Source organism: Microchirus variegatus, assembly GCF_963457635.1.
Source record: "Microchirus variegatus genome assembly, chromosome: 3".
NCBI classification, from domain to species: domain Eukaryota; kingdom Metazoa; phylum Chordata; class Actinopteri; order Pleuronectiformes; family Soleidae; genus Microchirus; species Microchirus variegatus.
Window position 1 is genome coordinate 30602473 of NC_139804.1, and position 20081 is coordinate 30622553.

At 40.8% G+C, this 20081-nt stretch overlaps 1 protein-coding gene across 1 annotated transcript in view; it reads left to right on the forward strand.

The window, feature by feature from the left end:
- LOC310924720 (syntaxin-1A-like) overlaps positions 1 to 20081 on the forward strand; it is a gene marked incomplete at both ends in the record, with an annotated part of 58684 nt that overhangs the window by 16667 nt on the left and 21936 nt on the right. The window contains one exon of the mRNA XM_083886533.1: positions 6515 to 6614. Within this exon, the coding sequence (XP_083742659.1) occupies positions 6515 to 6614 (100 nt within the window). The remainder of the gene's footprint in view (positions 1 to 6514; positions 6615 to 20081) is intronic.

Genomic DNA, 20081 nt, shown 5'->3' on the forward strand with positions numbered 1-20081 from the left:
TGATTTATAGTTATTGATGCTGTTGCTGGTGTGACATGGATTGTTCTGTGTTTTATTTCATTTCAGAAGCACTTTATTGATTCAACAAACATAACAATGTTCTCTTTGTTCAGCTCAGAATAACAGCATCGCTGATTTCATCCACTGTTTTCCAGTCTATCCTCTTGTGCATGATAGATACCCAGAGGTGGTGAACCTCTGGCCTCCAGGCCATTTACAGCCTATCAGACAATTTTATTTGCTCAGCGAGGCAAGTAAAAAAAACTCTCATGATATATATTTTTTTGTTTAGAAAAAAGAAAGGAAAAAAAGCAAGCACTGAAAACAATATTTAAAAAAGTGCTTAGGTCAATGTCCATTAAATCAAGTTAGCCTTATTAATTAATTAATAATTAACATGGAAGACAACATTTTTTACAACAGACTCATGCACACTTTTTTACTACCCCCTCCTTTTTTCTGCAGTTATTAGCTGGGATTAGGGATTAACATTTTGGCTGAAAATGAGAAGCGACGGGTCACTGACGCTGGACCGTCACGCTCATTAATGTTTGTTTAGAATATTAATATAAGCGTTCCACTAAGTGATTTCATTATGGTCACAGTTTAGCGACACACACACAGGGTTAGTTCCAAACCTGTCAGTGGTACCTGCCTGTTCTGCTTTCTCCTCTTCTTAATCTATACACTTCAGTCCAGAATATTATTTATATAACTTACAGTTACCCTTAGATAGGTGTTACTTGTCTTTGCTGACATACATTATCGTGACTCTCAAGATATGTCGATGTAGAGGGCGCAGAAAGTTCCACTTTCCAAAAAATGGGACAAACCATCATTTTTTTTATTGAGGTAGATGAACAGACAGATGTTCTTGCTAATGTTAACACTCGGCAATCACAAGACTGCACGCAGATAGAGACGTGTGTTATATGGGCAAGTTTTGTAGAAGTTATGAAGGAGTGTTAATGAAGGAACGTTGTAGCTGCGAGAACCAGACATTATTAAATTGTTAGTTTGTCTTCAAGAAGCATCACAGACCAGATTACTAGTAATGGCACAAAGTACTCAATAAGCACTGCAAGACTAGCCTGGCCTGGCCTTTAATGAAACACCAGACAACACAAATACCCTTAAACCAGACATCTTTGCTATGGGATTGATTTGACACCCTCAGGGTGAGGATTTGTTTGAGTGACCTTATTTTCTGGCTAAAACCAGCTTTGAGTCGCATCATTACCGAAGAAGCAGTTCCGGCCACAAAGCTTATTGCGATACATGTTAAAGGAATACTTCACTGATTTGCATTTAGCTTTGTATCACTAGAATACGGGTAGTATCTTTGAAAGATTGTGCTTCCCAACCTCAGTTTCCCCTGAGTCGAGAAATATCTTCATTCTTGTTTTTGCTACGTGCCCACCAGTGACACTTGGTCCTGTTAGCGTAACTGTTAGCAAAGATGGCGGACACTGTTTATATTCTGGGAATGAGGTCGGAAGGGTCTAAAAAGTGCGTAAATATGCTGCGTTCCAGAGCCCATCCAAACCAGTTGAACGTGGGACTTATCCTACCTCCAACTAGAAAAAGTGAACTGGAATGCCTGTCGAAGTGGGAACTCCTACTCGCTAATCGACCAACCCCCACTTCACCAAAATGACGTCGGAGAATAATGGCGACGCCCATGGAGTCGCATGAATAGGCTATAAACTTTACTTTTCTGCGTGTAGAGTTGTTTTAGACACAGCAATTTTATCACAACTTGTTTTTCATGTTATGGCGTGAAATTATGTCGTCGTTGTTATCTGTTAGCATGAAGATATGTAGGGCTACGGTAAAAGTACACTCATGACGTTACATATCGATATGCATCGCTTTTACATATACGGCTCGCTTGTGTATGTGAGTAGACTGAATTGCTGACAGTCAAAATACCTCTTCAAACATAAATCTAAAGCGCAGAGATCATCCGTGTTTTCCAACATTCGATTTCAATTGCTGGAACGCTTTGAAGTAGGAGCTAGAATTCAGGTAGGATAAGTCCCAGATCCCATTTGTTTGGATGGGCTCTGGAGCGCAGCATTGGCGTTGCAGTTTCAAGCTTCGGACCAAGTATCACTAGTGGGCATGTAACAAAAAAAGAATGAAGATATTTGTCGAAACAGGTTGGGAAGCACAATTTTTCAAACATTCTACCCCTATTCTAGTAATACAAAGCTAATGCAAATCAGTGAAGTATTCCTTTAAGTAAATTAGTGTCCACAGAGGATTATAATTGAAATCGCTATTGACAGGGACAAGGTTCCCCACTCTAGTTCCATATGCATCATGCTTGTGTAAAAATGCATCTATGCATGTATTTGAGTGTATTTTCTTGTGCATGCTGTGCACACAAACTGAACATCATCACGGCCCTCAGAGGGGGTTCTCATGTAGTCGCAGTTGACATCTCCCCCTCAGAGAGATGGAGACCTGCTGTGAATCAACAGCCATATATGGGTGAGTACTTCTCTGTGTGGCAAGTGGCCCCTGTCATTTATTTTTAATGCCTCCTATGTTCATCTCCCACAGCCGGTGAGTTGAAAGTAAAACGCAGGATCATTTATCTAAAAATAAAAGTTACAGCACTGGTTTAGCACACAAGGAAACTCACAGACCCCATGCGATGCTACTCGGCCAATCAAAGATGTGCATTCCAGGAGCGAAACAACGACAGACTGATGCGAGAGGCGAGTGTAGGAAGGAAAAACAAGTTAATGATGTATAGAGAAAAGACGGAGACAAGTGAGAGTGATACAGTCAGAGAAAAGAGAGGTGAGTGAGCTGGAGATGGGTTGAGCAGAGAGGCTCAAAATGGCCCTGTATATCTTGACCGTGTTTGACTCCACAATGATCATCATTAAATCTAAATGTTGTTGTGGCTCAGCAATGAGCACCTGGCTGCACATATGTATGAGAATGGCCCAGACACCATTCCAGCCCAGATTTAAATTCCTGGCAGGGCAAACTCGAGCTCATTTCTCTGCACTGAACGACAGGAAGTGGGGAAGTGGGTTATGTGAGGTAAAGAAACTGTAAAACTGTTCAGTTGTTAATATGTTTTTTTAGATCTGTTGGTTGCAAATTAGTTTGAGACGTTTGTATAAAATATCAAGCACTTTATTTTAAGATGCATTTTCCCTCTTTTATTTTTAACTGGAGTCATTTTATTTAATGAGAGAGAAAAACATTACATAGTTTTCTATACCTTTCAATAAAGTAAAAACATTTCTGATTCTATTGTCCTTATTTGTCAGAGTTGTTGATTACATGCAAACATTACGATACGATGGCTTCAGTGTATATCACAGCAAATCATAACACAAGTGAGGCATTTCGATGTTCCAGGAAGCATTCTCTTCTCTTGCATTTCTTTGAATTTCGGTTGATTACCCCTGCCCTATGATGTCACGGCCGCTTCCATGCAGTCATATGATCGCTGTCTGCTTCTCAGCAGCTCGGCTCCCTCTACCTCCACCTGCATTAGCATTTAGATTTCTTCATTCAGCATGACTGCATGTAAATTGAACGTGTGCCTGGTGTCCCTGAGCTTCGAGAGAGTCTGTGTCACAATCGTTTTTCACGCATCAATGCTAAACCAAAATGTGCGGACTTGACGAAACGTCCTGACCTGTCAAGGAGCTCAGTAAACCCCACCTTCTTCAAAATGTTCTTATACAAGGAGTCACTTATACTAATCAAGGATGTGGTGGAAAGTAAATTAATTGAACAGCCCAAATGTCCCTGTCCAAAGATATTCCAACACCAGGAAGCATTGTATATTCTTATGTCCATGGAAGGACTGGATACAATCTCATTTATGTCTAGACAAGAGCCCGGGTTACACCCTGAAAGAGTCACCAGCCTCATTTTAGACAATTTAACCACGTTAGAACTGCCAAGTCCGACTCCAGTCTGACTAAGCATGTACAGGCGGGAGTAATCGGACTATGAATCACATTATCCAAGTATGTGAGTCCGACTAAGACTAGCGTGATTTTATTGGACTAATGTGTTTACGTGACATTAAGAAAACCAAATGATTGTCTTAGTCCAAATAAAATCCTTGGTTAGGGTCTGGGTTAGGATAGCACAGTTTGAGACCACGTTAGAACTGCCAAGTCCGACTCCAGTCTGACTAAGCGTGTAAACGCAGGAGTAATCGGACTGTGAATCACATTATCCAAGTATGCGAGTCCGACTAAGACTAGCTTGATTATTGGACTAATGTGTTTACGTGACATTAAGAAAACCAAATGATTGTCTTAGTCCAACTAAGATCAGACTTTTAACATGCACGTAACTGTTTGAGAGAATGATATGAAGATGGTAAAGAGGTAAAGGCTCCAGAGGACAAACGGGTAATCACACGTGACTGTGAGAGAGCGAGGGGGGGAAGATTAACGGAGCAATGGGAGTGATGGAGTAATCAGGTTTGAACCCTGACTGGAAGCGTTAATTATGCTTTCAGTGGTGATCTATAGGGGAAGCAGAGAGCGGGGAGGCCGCACGCTGCAGCCCTCCGTCACTTCACTTCAACCGCCGCCATGACCGCGAGCGTGGATATTGATTTTTATTTGAACGTTTTAGCTGTGGGATTTGTGTCAGCATGTATGTAGCTGTACACAAGGAATATTTTACTGCACTATGTCTGACATCGATCTGTTTATGTGGGTATACATGTACAACGTATACAAACACTTAGATCAATTCCCTTATCTACCTATTCCCATTTATACTGCATCTGGCAAATTGTTTTTCTTTTGTTTTTACTGGAACCAACTGGAGCCAGCGATAGGTTTATTCCTTTAACAAGAGGTTATTAACGTTTCTGCCAGTGATTCTCTTCCTCTGTCTCCTGACGTCTAAGTGGAAACAGGTGTGGTGGAGGCGGAGCACAGCCAGATCAGCTGCACCTTATCTCTGTGATCAAGCCCTTTGCAAACATCTAACAGTACTGCGACCACCTCCACCACCACCACCCTGCCAGATTGTTTCCTCTGCTCCTGTCAATGTAAGCTTCCAGCCACGTAGAACTGAATCTTTATGCATTTTGTCACATTCTGAGATGCATAAAATCACCATTTCTCATGTTTTTCCTGAGTCTATAAGCACGTCAAGTCGATACAGAGAAGGTGAGAAATGGATGGTGTGGTCTTTAAAATGATAGTTCAGATTTTTTGAAGTGTGGTTGTATGAGGGAATGGTGTTGTTCCCCTTGTACTTGGACATAGAGGCTCGGCAATGAATGAAAATAGAGCTACCAAAATTTTAGCCACTCATAACATGGCTAAACCATTAAAAACCTACACTACTGTTCAAAAGTTTGGGGTCACTTAGAAATGTCCTTATTTTTTGAACGAAAATCACTTTTTTTCAATGAATATATACATGTATATATATTGTTAATGCGGTAAAGGACTATTCTTGCTGCAAACGTCTGGTTTTTAATGGAATACGTACATAGGTGTATAGAGGCCCATTTCCAGTGTTCTAATGGTACATTGTGTTTGCAAATCGCTATTGGATGATTAGAAAACCCTTGTGCAATGATGTTAGCACAGCTGAAAACAGTTTTGCTGGTTCTTTGACGAAAGCAAAGTTTGAAGGGCAAAATTATTTATGCTTTTCTGGAGGAAACCTAAAGTGCCATGTATGGATGGAGGAGCTGTGAGAAGAGATGGAGGAAATGTGGGAAAAGTCAAACCAGAGACCAACGGCCTGTCGAGATGAATGAATGGAGAGCGGGCTGGCCCGCCTGCATTGGAGCAGGTGTAGAGGAGGAGATGGTGATCAGGGGAAGATGACAGACTGAGAAGAAAACAGGAATTGATGAAGTCACCGGCAGATGTAACCTCCTGCTTGCCAGCTGTTCCCTGAGCCAGAAGCAGCACAGCTGCGATGAGGAAGGGAGGACAATGTCAAATGTAGAACTTGGTGGCAGATGCTGTGAAGTGCAGAGTTCAGTGAAGGGGTCTGTGCGCGATGCAACTCAATGTGCACCGAATCATGTGTTCACGGGCAGAGTTAAACGTTTTTATCTCCAATTGGCAGCTGGAAACAGCTGTGTTTAGTCTATATAAAACCCCTACTATACACAATGTAAACTTTAGGGTCAGTCATGCCAGATGAGCTGTGTTATGAAAATAAAATGTTGCTGTTGTTCAGTCAAATATTTAGCAATCAAGTTGTCATAAGTGTCCTTTCTAAGCCCATTCACAAACTAACACCTTAACTTCCTGATTGACATTTACAGGTTGTTTGACTGAGTCGGTTTCACTGAAGTGCATGTTGTTGATTGAAATAGCTTTTATGAAATGCTATTTCTTAGTAACAGCTGTGTATATTGTACATCTTTTGCACAAACCTCCTTCAGTCCGCTTCATCATTGTTCCTCCTCAGCCTAATCATTAGTGCTTCACTAAATCTCTGACCTGATCTAAAGCTTCCTTTTTTGTGTGTCTCTCTCAAACACCAGGTGGAAGAAATCCGAGGTTTTATTGAGTCTCTGGCTGAGAAGGTCGAAGAGGTGAAGAGGAAGCACAGCGCCATCCTCGCCTCACCTAACCCTGATGAGAGTAAGACTTGTCTTTTCTCTTTCTTCAAGTTTAATTCTCGCAGGGTCAGAACGCTGAACACAGTTGGACCTTCAAAACTCTTGGTTATCCAAAAAAAATAAAAAATTTGAACAGACACGAGTGTCTCAGGAGGTCAGGTGGAGTTTTTGCACTTGGGATTGGCTTGATTAAAAACTCACTCCACCACAGGATCGACTGAGAAGGGTTTGAAGTGTCAAGCACAGTTGATTAGCTTCTTCACTTTTTCTAATGGTAGTGATGAAAAGGAAGAAAACTTTATACTTCATAAATGTATACTCAACAAAAATATAAACGCACAAACTTGAAATGGTGAACAAAAATAGAATGTCATGACATTTACTCAGATTCTTGACGCATTTGTTTATGGAATGATTTGTTTTGCTCAAACCCAGTAGTCCAGTGTCACTTGGCCACTCCTGTTTACTACAATCTCAGATTGAGTATTTCAACTCACCAGAGTCATGGAGCATGGCAGAGTGGTGGTCAATATGTGTGACCAGTACACAGACGCTCCTTATGGTCTGGTCAATAAAAGGGCACACCAAAATGTGGACTTTTGTCACTTGTCAATAGGCCTCAGATGTGGCATGCTGAGTGCTGGGTTGAGTGTTACAGCTGTGGTAACACAACTGAATGTCGCCGTATTCACCAGACATGTCACCTATCGAACACCTTTGGGATGCTTTGGATCAACCATGGATCCATGCGTCGCCTGTGTAGCACTCCGCGTGAGAATAATGGTGGACACGCACGTTATTGAAGTTTGTGAACTTGGATCATCGACCCCCATTGTGTTCTTCCTGCCATTACTCCAGGACTTTTGTTTTGAAATTGATCCTATGGCTCGCAAATTAAAGCCACTTTATTGCTAAAGTTGTACTGTTATTTTTGGACATTTACTCTGTTTTGTCACATAACAATAACTACTAGTTTTAATGTGTGCGTTTATATTTTTGTTGAGTGTAAATAGAAATACACTAAAGATGCTTTATAGTGTATAGTTTCCTCTGCGTCCGTAACTGTTATGTTGAAAAGGATAAATGAAGACTTGTTACCGTGCTGTAAATATGTCCTGAGTCATTCAGATTCCTTAATTTACCCAGAATTCATGGCAGAATTGTGCAACAGATGAATTTTGACATCTGTCTGAGTTTTCTTCCTGTGAAGCTGGCTTCAGATGTCAGACCACGATGTCCAGTAGCTTCAACAACACAACAAACGAGTGAATATTCAGTAGAAATCATTGTCTTATTCAACCCAAAGCCATAGTAGTGACACGTATTTGACTAAATTATTTTTCTATTTCTATTATTTTTGCATCATTGAACACAAATTCCCCCAATCACCACAACGTTTACATCAGCATATGTTGAGTTTAGCTGCTAAATGAGCAAAATGAGCAAAAACACAAACATGCAGTGCAACTTTTTGAAAGGGTGCCGTGAATTTGGGTGCTTTGTTTGCAACAATCACTAAAAGAGTCCGTGAAATCCTGGAGGGGAGTGATTTGTGTGCCATGTCAAGCGATTTTTTTTTTTATAGCTATGTTGTCGATATAATGCACTGTAAATTCATGTAGGGCTACGTAATTCAGCTGGACCATGGTGAAGTAAAGCAGCATCTCCATTTTGTTGTGCAATTTTCCTGTCCTTTAGTTCTACAGGTGAGGCTAGGCAGCTTTGGCTTGGTAACAACACATGAAAACTGAAAACTTTCAACATGTGAAATAAACCCCAACATTTTCACTGTATAAATGTGCACCATATCTATAACAATATGCTATGAGAAGTTATCGATAAAATCGATGAAGTCCTAGATTTGAAGAAGAGGTTGCATTGCACAAACTGAAGCCTTCTGTATACTTACTCTTTCACAGCCTAATGGTTGCGTTAATGTTTTATCCAGCATTGATTCGATAACAAGTGAGGGGAAGCTCTTAATGGGAAGAAGGAAACCAAAGTAATGTATTCATTTGCCCCTGTCATTTAAAAGAGCTGCGCAAAATTAGCAAATGGCCCAAAATAAATCACTCAGGAAAATGAAGAAAAAGAATAACAGTTTATCACTAAAAGGAAAAGGCAGAAACCACACAGACTGTTGTTGATAAAAGACGTGATAAAGAAAAATGGAAGAACCTTGAAGATGTAGATTTCCCGATCTGTTATACTTTCACTGTGAAATCTCATACAGTCTGGTTTGTTTTCCTCGTTTCTGCTTCACCTCCATTACTCTTCAGCCCCGTCTTTACCTCTTAATCCCGCTGTTAACACCGTCTGCCTACTTCCTCATCTCTCCTCCAACCATTTGTGCCACACTTCCCTTTGCTTTTCTTCAATCTGTGCTGCAAACTACAATTCATTGCCGTCGTCCCCTTTCTCCTCCTACCGCCTCTCGTTCCTCTTCCTCTCTCATTTGTGTCAGGGCATTGATCAAATGGCACATGTGGGGGGGGGGGTGTTATACTAGTAACACCTTCCAATCCACCTTTCTTCTCCCTGATTGCCTCCCCTCCACCTATCTCAAACGACATTGATCTTCTTGTAGCAGCAGGTGTCAGATGAGCGCTTTAACTAGTCGGTGTGTGACGACGAATGAAGCAGCAACATGAGCAGCAATGAGACGAGGAAGTGCTGCGTTTAATCCTCTTATGACCGTCATGATAATCAGGCCACCAAGATTTATTTTGATTTTATGGCTGTAGAATTGTCAAAAAATGGTGAATCTTTATCTGTGATTGGACGGTCGTTCTGTGGAAGTCCTGAGGTTCTACCGTAATGACAAGTATATGGGCGCAAAGCTCTATTTCTCTACTTTCATCCATCCATCTTCTGGATGCTGTGCCAATCTCAGCTGACATCAAGGTTATTATAGTTTTTAAATGTTCATTAGTTTTTATTTTTAAGTTTTTCTGTTTGCTTTTTTTTATTTCAGTTTAGTATTAATTAATTCAACAAGTGATTTAGTAGTTTTAGTTTAGTTTTTATTTTGAGGAATTGACCAGTTTCACTTTAGTTTTTATTTAATTTTAGTCTTAGTTTTTCAGGTATTAAGAGAAAGCCTTGACTTATAGACGCTGAAAAGGATGAAAGAATGTGTGACACCAAATGTGGATTATCAAATCCTTTCATTTCATTCACAAATCAAGGGAGAAAACAAAGCTGAATTAATCTACAATTCAGTTTAGTTTTAGTTAGTTTTGCTTTGTTCATTGTAGTTTTTTTTTTCCTAAATATTTTTTTCACTGCTAGTTTTAGACTTAGATTTCATTAACTATAACCCTGGCTGACATAGGGCGAAAGCCTGGACAGGTCACCGGTCCATAGTTTTGGAATGTTCTAGATATCACAAACTGTCTAGGAGTTATGGTTATGAGACGTACGCATGCCAAATCGTGTCGGTGAGAGAAGGGTTAAGATACAATTTCTTCCAAAAGCCATCTCGTCTGTGACTGAAATTGATGCTCGTGTCGTGTGCGACTGTGTCTCTCCGTGATAAACGCACATCCGTCAACCGCTGATGTAGACGTCAGAGCGGCTCATTACAGAGAGGTCTGTCTGTTCTTCTCTGTCTGCCCGTTGCATTGTGGCACTGACGGGGGACTGAAATCATCTGAATGCCCTGCTGCTACCAGGAAGCTGCTCTCTATCTCTTTGTGGCGTGTGTGTGTGTGTGTGTGTGTGTATAAATGTGTGCGTCACTAACTCGTTTTGTTCGGAAACATAATGTTGCCCAGATTGCATTTTTATCAACAAAACGGTAAAGCCAGAAATGTGCATGGTGCATTAGGCCGTTGGAATTGTGCAAAAATACAACAACAAAACAAAACTAAGCACCACACATTTTAGTCAGTGTTTCTCATTACTTTTTTTTTTTTTTGTTAAGCAATATCCTGGAAACACAAGATTAATGTTAAGTCAACCCAAAGCACTTTGGGTGAGATTAGGAAACAGCAAAAGCATCATTTGCATGTTCCTCCAAACAAATCAAACTTTCTGATGAGAATGTACTTTACCTATTCATTTTCTTTCTTTCTTTTTTTTAAGATTTTTTCCATCCAAATCCTCTCATCACCTTTTGTGTCTCTATTATTGAAAGAGTGAGAATTGTGTTTCTTCTCCGGTCTGTGGATAAACAGGATAATGGACAAGCGAGGGTGGAAGAAACCGTTTTTATGAAGGTATTTCACAGCGTAACATCGTCAGGTGATTGAACCTCCTCTTTCTGACACAGTTTTATCATTTTCATAATTGCATCACATCTCCCAAGCCGCCCTCTTAACCAGCATCACAATACCAACCTCCTCCTCCTCCTCTTCCTCCCCTGTGGGAGCTCTTGTGTTCGCTGACTGAGGCATTTCCTGTCGCTCTCCACAGAGTTAATTCCACGTTACTTTCAGCCCTTCCTCGCACATGGTTAAAGTCATAACTACCAGGGAATTTCAGCACGCAGTGTTAGTGGTTAAGGCTCTGTGTGGGCAATAATGAAGATAGATGAGGTAATAGCTGCCGGATCATAATGAGTATTGAACCTTTATTACATTATGATGAGGGAAAGAAAGACACGATGCATTTTATATTTAGAAACAAGATTGGATTCATGTTTCCCAATACGTCATTGATTTCTTTGAGCTTGTAGTGGTATTTGTTGGACGGCATGGCGTCTTCTCATCATTTTTGATGAATAAGACCGTGGTCTTGATAGATTTCACACAGAAAAAGGTCAACAGTCGGCGGTGATTGCGTCTTGTGCAGGAGCATCAGTGGACTTAATGGTCGGCTGCTCCCAGGAGAGAGTGTGAGGTTGGTATGAAATGAAATGGCCTTTTGAGTGATGCTGGTATTAGAAGATTGTTTTGTCTAACTTTAGACTAGTGTAGTAAAAAAAAAAAATGGTTCTTCTCATGACACTGAGGTGATATTCTTTTAATGCTTATGAAACGGGTCATATTTTTTTTTGTTTTTCACCTTTATTTATATAGGATGATACTGTAGATCAGAGGTCTCAAACTCACGGCCCAGAGGTCACTTGAGGCCCCCCAATCAATTCTATGTGGAATTGATTGGGGGGTCCCTCATTTTGCATGATAAATACCATTTTCTTGAAACTATTTTCTCATTCCATATCAAACAAATACACCTATTTTTGAACTTCTATGAAATATTGTCACAAATACCATAACTGCGATATATATGGTGATTTAACTTAAAGTGGCCCCCAGGTCATTTTTAGTTTGAGACCCCTGCTGTAGATGAATAGATGGATCGATAGTCAGTCCCCAGTTAAGATCACAAAAACCATAACGGGGTGGATTTGAGGATTACCTGGGGGATTATTCCTTAGCACGACTGCAATCCATCCTCAGGACAGATCAGAGCTGTTGTTTCACAGTACTTTTTAAACTCATCGGAGCCCCTACATTGATGTATTTGTAGCCACTGCCACAATTATGGTTCACATAATTTCCTAAAGTTTGAATCACATTCCATGCTGCAACAGTGCAAGTATGACTTTGATTTACCCAGCACCTCTTGACTATCGCCTAGGCGTTTTTTTTTTTAACCCCTGCATAGGCGATACTATGAGTGACGTCACCAGAGTGCCGGCCGCTGATTGGTCAGAGTGCCGTCACAGTTAGAGACGTCAGACACAAGAATCAAGCCGCACAATGCCGTTACTGTAGATCCGTTAAAGGGGAAATAAGTAGTTTATAGTGCCATCTAGAGGAGAGGCTGAAATTTACAACAAAGACCTGCTCCTCTGCTCACCCCCTCCCTTGCCTGAGCGCTACGGTATCCTCAGCTGGTCAAATGTCGTCCTCGTCGTCTTTCTCCATGTCAGCAGATGAGGTTCGTGAGGTGAGGGAGAGGGTGAGCTACCGCGGCCGTAGCAGATTAAGCGGAGAGAGAGGAGGCGGGACTTCCGCTACAAGTAAAGCGACGCTTGATTTGTTCTCTTGCGTTTGTCCTTACAGGCTCCGGTAGAAACATGGCGTCTCGCTGCTAACAGTGGCTGTGCAACCGCGGCCCATGTTATTTTACATGACTTTTTGAAACACTACGAAAATGAAACAAAAACTATTATACAGCGACTAGACAATGCAGGAGCACATAATATGTATAAAAAAGTGGATTTTGGGTCATATAAACCCATAAATACTACACATTGTCCCTTTAACAATCCTAAAAATGTGGGTTAATCTCCAACAATTATCAGGGAAATGTCTAAAAATCTCAATATTTAACAGAGGAGTCTGGCGTATTTAGCGACAGCACTGCTGATCACGAGCAGCGAGCGGCATCACAATGGTGTCATGTACTGAACAAATAGTTTTAATTAACTGATTCTAAAGATTCAGTTGCACTGAAAACAACAGCTTTACGAGTCGCCAGTCACTCGTTTGTGTGTGTGTTGTGTTCACGTGTAAAAAAAAAAAAAGTCCGCCTACGTTGAGTACAATTTTTTTTTTTTTATAGTGGAAAACCAACCTAAAACGTTCAGGGGCGAGGTGAGCTGGGTCCAGAGGTGGAAAAAGGGGCTTATAACAGACACATCTGTAGAGTTAGACTCCTGAAAAACACAAACAGACGTGACGTCCATGAATTCGGTGTGTGTGTAAAGTGTGACTGACGACTGTAGGTGGGTCATCTCTTCCAAACTGTTATTTCCTCTCTCTTACGTTGTAGGTTAGATTCATGTCAATTTGTGTCCTCTTCAGTGGATAATATGTGCGGCTGAATCTGTTAAACCCATTGTTTATTTACCTTCAACTGTGGAGATCTGATGTGTGAGTTGATATTTTACTGTTTGTCTTTACACAATGTGAAGCTGAAACCTTGATATTTCACAGCACCACGTTTTTGCTTGTAGTGGTCAGCGCTCGACGCGGTCAGAACGAGGGTCTTTCTGCATCGTGTGTGCGGCTTTCCTCCGGGTTCTCCGGTTTCCCTCCCGCATTCCAAAAACATGCAGATTTGGCAAACTTGACACTCTAAATCGGCCTGTTTTTTAACACAGTCGTCCTGTGATGTCCAAATGTCTGTTGTTAATCTGGAAAAGCACTTGTGTTATCAGTCTCAGAGTGTCCACTTTAATAATGTCTGTAATTCCAGGACAAACGAGCAGTTGCGTTACAGAAACACGACATTATAAAGACCCAAAAGTACCGTTATTTGCGTATGCTAAACTGCCACCGTACTGCAGAGTGCATTCAGACTTCCTGCTGAGAATCTGCTCTTTAACTCAAACACTTGAGAGTTTATTTGACAACATTTCTCAGTGTGTTGTTTTTCCCTCTAACTAGTGTTTTCTGCTCCCTCTGACATCTCAGAATCCAATTTCTAAAGAGAATCTTTACGCCGACTCTTTAAAAAGTCCTCAACTGGCAGCTCTGAAGATGTTTGTTTTAATTGCAGCCTGCGAGTGTTACTATTTCTAGTGTCTAGTTTTTTGGCTGAGTGTGCTCCCACCCTCTGAGTGCCGTTTGCCAAAACCCCTCCACCAAAATGTAAAAGTGTAAGGTTCCTTAAAGGAGACTTTATAGCCTATTTCTACTGTTAACCTAGTTCCCTGGTGTCCTAATGAACATGTCTGTGACATGCTTTGGTCAAAATACCTTAAGGATGAAGCACCACAGCAGTTCAATCACCCTGACAAAACAGCCCTGTTCAGAATGCTCTGTTTTGAGTGTCTGTCACTTTAAATGAAAATGAGACACGGGAAACTACTTCAGCATTTGGAAAAGCCATCATTTGCAGGCTCTAGCCGGCACATTGCCGTCATATATAAAATGTATCCACTGGACATGTAAATCCTCTGAGGCTGGAAGTTTGTGTAGAACTCTGTGCTGCACTGTGCAGACAAGAATAGAACACTTTGCGGACTTCTGCTCTACTGGATACTATCGCCCTCGCGGTTTTTTTAAGGACAAAGCGGAGCTGCGCGAGACAACAATTCCAGGAATGTCTCATTGTGACGTAGCAATGAGTGCGGAAGTCAACATCGCGTGATTTATCTCCTATACTTAGACTGAGGAGGACCACAAAAACATGAGTGAGTCATCTTTTTTCACACTTTGCCGACTCATAGGGCCTCCAGAGTCCCAAATATAAGGATTAATATTATTAAAACATTGATTTTGCATAATATGTACTCTTTAACCATCTTTTTCCTGTCTCGTCTAAGGTAGTGTTGGAGCCATTAAAACACAGCTCTGTACTGTGGAATAATGACATTATATGAAATATGATGATGATGATTTTATCTCAAAGTGAAGTTAATATGATTTGTAAAAGTGTGTGAGGCTAAGGACAGTCTGAGAGACATGCACACATTAATGGAGGTCCAAGGAAGATGGATTGGTGTAACCGTCCATCCTCTTGGTTCTTGAATCATTGGACACCGAGAGGCAACGTTGTGTTGCTGCTCCTATGTCGATAGAAATGTCAAGTGTGGGGATGACATGAACGCGGCAGTGTTAACTTGGAGAAACCTTGCTATGCTGTCATGGGAGATGTTTCAGGTGGAAGAGACGTTGTTAAAGAAATGGGGGATGTAAATACAACACTCATACAGGCTCTTGAATACTATACTAAAACCTGCACCACATGTACATTTTAAAACGTGGTAGACCACAGACACAAAGAACTTTGCAACCGATGTATAACGTTTAAGTCCTGAGAAAGCACAGACTGGACGAGACAGTCACGATGCAGGATCACACACTTTCAGGCAAGAGGTTCCAGAGATTTGGGATTTTAGACAGACAGGGAGGTGGACTCGCAGTGTCTCGCAGGACGCATTAAACGATCAATCCTACTGTTGCCTTAAATCCACTATTTAGTCCTCTGTCTCTACAATCCCATGCTCGGGGAGACTCGCTCTTGAAATCGGGGAGACTTTGTTGACGTTAAAATCACATCTGTTAACTCCTCACACCACATGAGAATATGACCAGATAATCTGTAGGAAGAAAGAAAGACATCCGTCAAACAAAATCCAGACCCATTTTAATTGGTAATGCTTGTTACTGTATGCACTACAGTAAATCTGTGCATGTGTTGCATCTAAACTCTTCATTCATGTTCAATGATAGACCGATATGTTTTTTTTCAGGGCCGATACTGATTATTAGTAGTCAAGGTAATGTAAAGTAAAATGCAATTTTTTTTGCAATACAAAAAGTAATTTGTAGCATAAATGCCTTTAAGCGTATTTTTATTAAACAGCTTTTCAGATTTGCAACATGTGAAAGTTTTTTTTGTTTGTTTGTTTGTTTTTTTTAATCTTAGACAATAGACATCTTTGTTTTAAAATTCTAACAAAAAGTGCAAGAAGCTAAAGTTAAATGAAAACTTAAATAAATAGCTCCCTAAAGTGTTCCACAGTAATTAAAGTTTTCCAAAATTTCAATATAACTGAAATGTTATTTTATCTTTCACTTATGTTTGTTTTCAGTTCAAACAACAAAGTGTAGGGAGTTCCCAGGGTCAGCAGCATGTCTTATTATTTCAACTGAAATGTTCAATAAATAAATAAGATACATTTCTTATCAGCCGTCGGATTAAAAATATGCAAAAAAATGCAGATGCCGATATGCGTAAAAATGCTGAAATATAGGCAGCGATAATCGGTTTATTCCTAATTCATGTATAGTCGAGTGTTTTTGACTTTTAGGTCGCTTTTTGTTTCTACACCAAGACAAACATGGGTAATGTTTGAGCGATGAGCTCAGGTTCTGTCTCAGTGTGGAACATCAGACACCTGGACTCTAGACGATCAATGAGCGGAGCAAACACACACGCACACACACACACACACACACACACACACACAGGCCTGGTGATATATTTACAGAGAAAGCAGAGGGAGACATGGAGAAAGACTGAGAAAGATGGAGGAAAAAGATAAATGGCTGCACGTTAGAGCCTGGAATGGCAGCAATTGACCCTGAATTAGAGAGGAGGAGACGGTATTGGCTTTGTGTCTTGTCAGTGTCACTGTACCCTGACAACAAATCCATCTCTCTCACTCACACACACACACACACACTTGTGCCAATGTTATTCTAATCCGTTTGATCAGTCTGAGATACAGACTGCCTGCAGTCAGGAACACACTTGGAGGATGTTCTTAAGTGCTGCTGCAGTAATGTCGAAGCTTAAATCTTGTCAAATGCTCGTATATCCTAATGTTTCTGATGAAGTGCTGTTTTTACAGGACCGTCCTGATAAGGCTGGAATGAAAAATAGTTATTTAATAAATGGAAAGTTCTTGGAGTAAAACAGTTAACTTTGGTATGTCTTTGGTAATGCTGCTAACAATAAGGTCCCCAACATGTTGATGATCCAAATATTCCATATGTAAGAAACGCAACTAGAGTTTGAAAACCGGGGACGACAATCCAAAGATTTGAGGTTTCCTGGTAGCTTGAGAAGCCAATTCCCAAGAAAACCATACAAAATGCTCAGGCTATACATTAAACTCTAATTATTATTTTAAAACCCGGTGTTAACAGTGTTAGATCAGTGGTTTTAGAAAATAGATTTGGTCACTCTCTTGCTGTTGAGTAAACAAGAAAATCAATGCCACTGGCATGCCTGTTAGGATAAATCTATCACCAGCTGCTCATTAACTTTAGCCCAGGTGTGTTTTTGTGTGTCTTTGACTGAAGGTTGTGTGTGCGTGTGCTTGTGCGTGTGCGTGTGCGCGTGTGCGTGTGTGTTCATGGGCTCTTTCTGCTTATTTGCATTCTTTCAGTCATTCTGATTTAATTTTGTCTGGGTAAACACACCACAATTTGATTTGTTCTCAGTAAATTGACAGCTGTGAAAATGGTGATCATATCTCGTATAAATTTAACTGCAGTGTCCTTGTTTTGATACCTTTTGGTCAATTTAAAAGCATTAATATAATTTTATATCATTTATATCAACAATCACCTCTTAGATTGTGCATTTATATAATTTAACTGAATTTATCTGGGTTTGGGATGGGTCTAATAAAACCATACTCGATGTTATCAGCAGCAGTTTGGGATGGTGCCGCTCTGTGTGTGTGTGTGTGTGTGTGTGTGTGTGTGTGTGTGTGTGTGTGTGTGTGTGTGTGTGTGTGTGTGTGTGTGTGTGTGTGTGTGTGTGTGTGTGTGTGTGTGTGTGTGTGTGTGTGTGTGTGTGTGTGTGTGTGTGTGTGTGTGTGTGTGTGTGTGTGTGTGTGTGTGTGTGTGTGTGTGTGTGTGTGTGTGTGTGTGTGTGTGTGTGTGTGTGTGTGTGTGTGGGTGTGGGTGGGTGGGTGGGTGTGGGTGGGTGGGTGTGTGGTAGCATGCCTCTGGAGGACAAAGATCAAAATCAGCTCTCGCTGGATTGGACGGTGAAATGACAGTTTACTGCATGTCTTTTCTCTGTCAAGCAGCCTCAAATGCTAACATAATCCCCAGGTTGGGCTCATTAATGGCTGAATATGGCAATAACTGTTTATATCCCACTACAGACGTCTGTTAAATATGATCAAATCAGTTTTCTTATTGTAAACACACGTCTCTCCCTCCATCTCTTATTGCCTCGTCATGATCATTAAGTTACTACAAACAAAACCCTGCGACACTTCCATTGTCTTCCACATTGTTCCTGCCTTATAGGGAATCTCTCCCTCTCGCTCTCTGACTCTCCTTCTCTTCACCACTTTGAAACAATCCGAAGCTGACGAGAGGACCAACTGCACACACATCTCCATAGCAACAACACAGTCTTAATGATGGCAACAAGCGTGACCTGAAGATTCCATTTGAGAGTGTCTGGAAGTGGAATGGAGTGTGAAGCCACAGCTCAATTGACTTCTCAGCTTTGCCCTCTAATTTGCTTGCCGCTCGCTTCTCCCTCCACTTATTCAGCAGCGTCTGTGCTCGTCCTCGTTTCACACGGCCAATAATGAGGCTGAATGCACACTTGATCAAGCAGTTTTGGTCTCCACTCTTTCTTAACCGTCAGGGAGAAATCCAATCTCACTCCTTAATAAATAAATACACACACGCACACAATCAGCTCCAAACTAAACTCAGGGTTATTGTCATTATCATCTCTGTGATTGCGAGTGCAGCTGACCTCTTGTTAGGCTGTTGTGATTATCGTCGTTGATGCACATTTTACTATTTAACCATTCCAAAGTCATTTTTCCATGGAATGAAATGACAGTTTTCTTCTGTTATTGAGGAAGAAAGATTTTGCTCTGCTTACAAACAATCACCATAAATTGCAGTTTATTCATTTTGCCCTGTGGCTCTCAGCCCACCACCACCTTAGATCACCATCTGACCCTGACAATCCCAGGGCGTCCTGCCCACATTTAGTCACTGGCAAGAATTTACTGGCCATAGATAGAATTTCATTTAAATGATTGCAACGATTGTGTTAATGCTACAAGTTGCAAGATTGACATATTCACCATATTTAAAGGTAGCCACTGTTAGCAGCGAGACACCATGTTTCTACCGGAGCCTGTAAGGACAAACGCGAGAGAACAAATCAAGCGTCTCTTTACTTGTAGCGGAAGTCCCGCCTCCTCTCTCTCCGCTTCGTCTGCTACGGCCGCGGTAGCTCGCCCTCTCCCTCACCTCACGAACCTCATCTGCTGACACGGAGAAAGACGACGAGGACGACATTTGACCAGCTGAGGATACCGTAGCGCTCAGGGAAGGGAGGGGGTGAGCAGAGCAGCAGGTCTTTGTTGTAAATTTCAGCCTCTCCTCTAGATGGCACTATAAACTACTTATTTCCCCTTTAAGCCAAATTCTCAATGCTGTTCATCAGTATATATTGTATTTGTGGTGTAATGGTTTCCAATACTGTGATGTTTTTAGAACATTTACTGCTGCCGCTCACCAAGAAGCTTCATTTTCTTCGATGCCTTCACCGTGAAGCGTTTGCAAAATCAGTTTCTGTTGAATATTTGATATAGTGCATTGTTAGAATTCATGCCTGCGTACAATAAGACATAAAAGCCTTAAAAAGTGCTGATGATTTTTACCCGAGATAATAAATACACCCAATAAAAAGTATTTTTCATCAAAATATATCAAAACATGACAATACATGACAAATTTGAGTAGTGTTCTTTTATTTTAAACTGTGTCATGTCTGACAAAATGAAAGAAAAGCATCATGAGGGGACCATATAAAAATGCTCCAAAATTACTGGAAAATTAGGAATTTGGGAACAAAAAATGTCATGAAAATCACATACATTTATTTGCGCAGGTGAAAACCACCCGGCAATGGTGTTCTAGGGTTAAAGACGCAATATGTAACATTCTATGGAATTAGATTTGTGTCGACACCTTTTAAGAAGCAGAAAAAATATTGATTTAATCATTCAAAAAATATTGTATTTTATTGTTTGAAAATGCACTTGTTCTTCCCTAGCAATCCATGGTTTGTTCTTTGCTATGATTTTTTG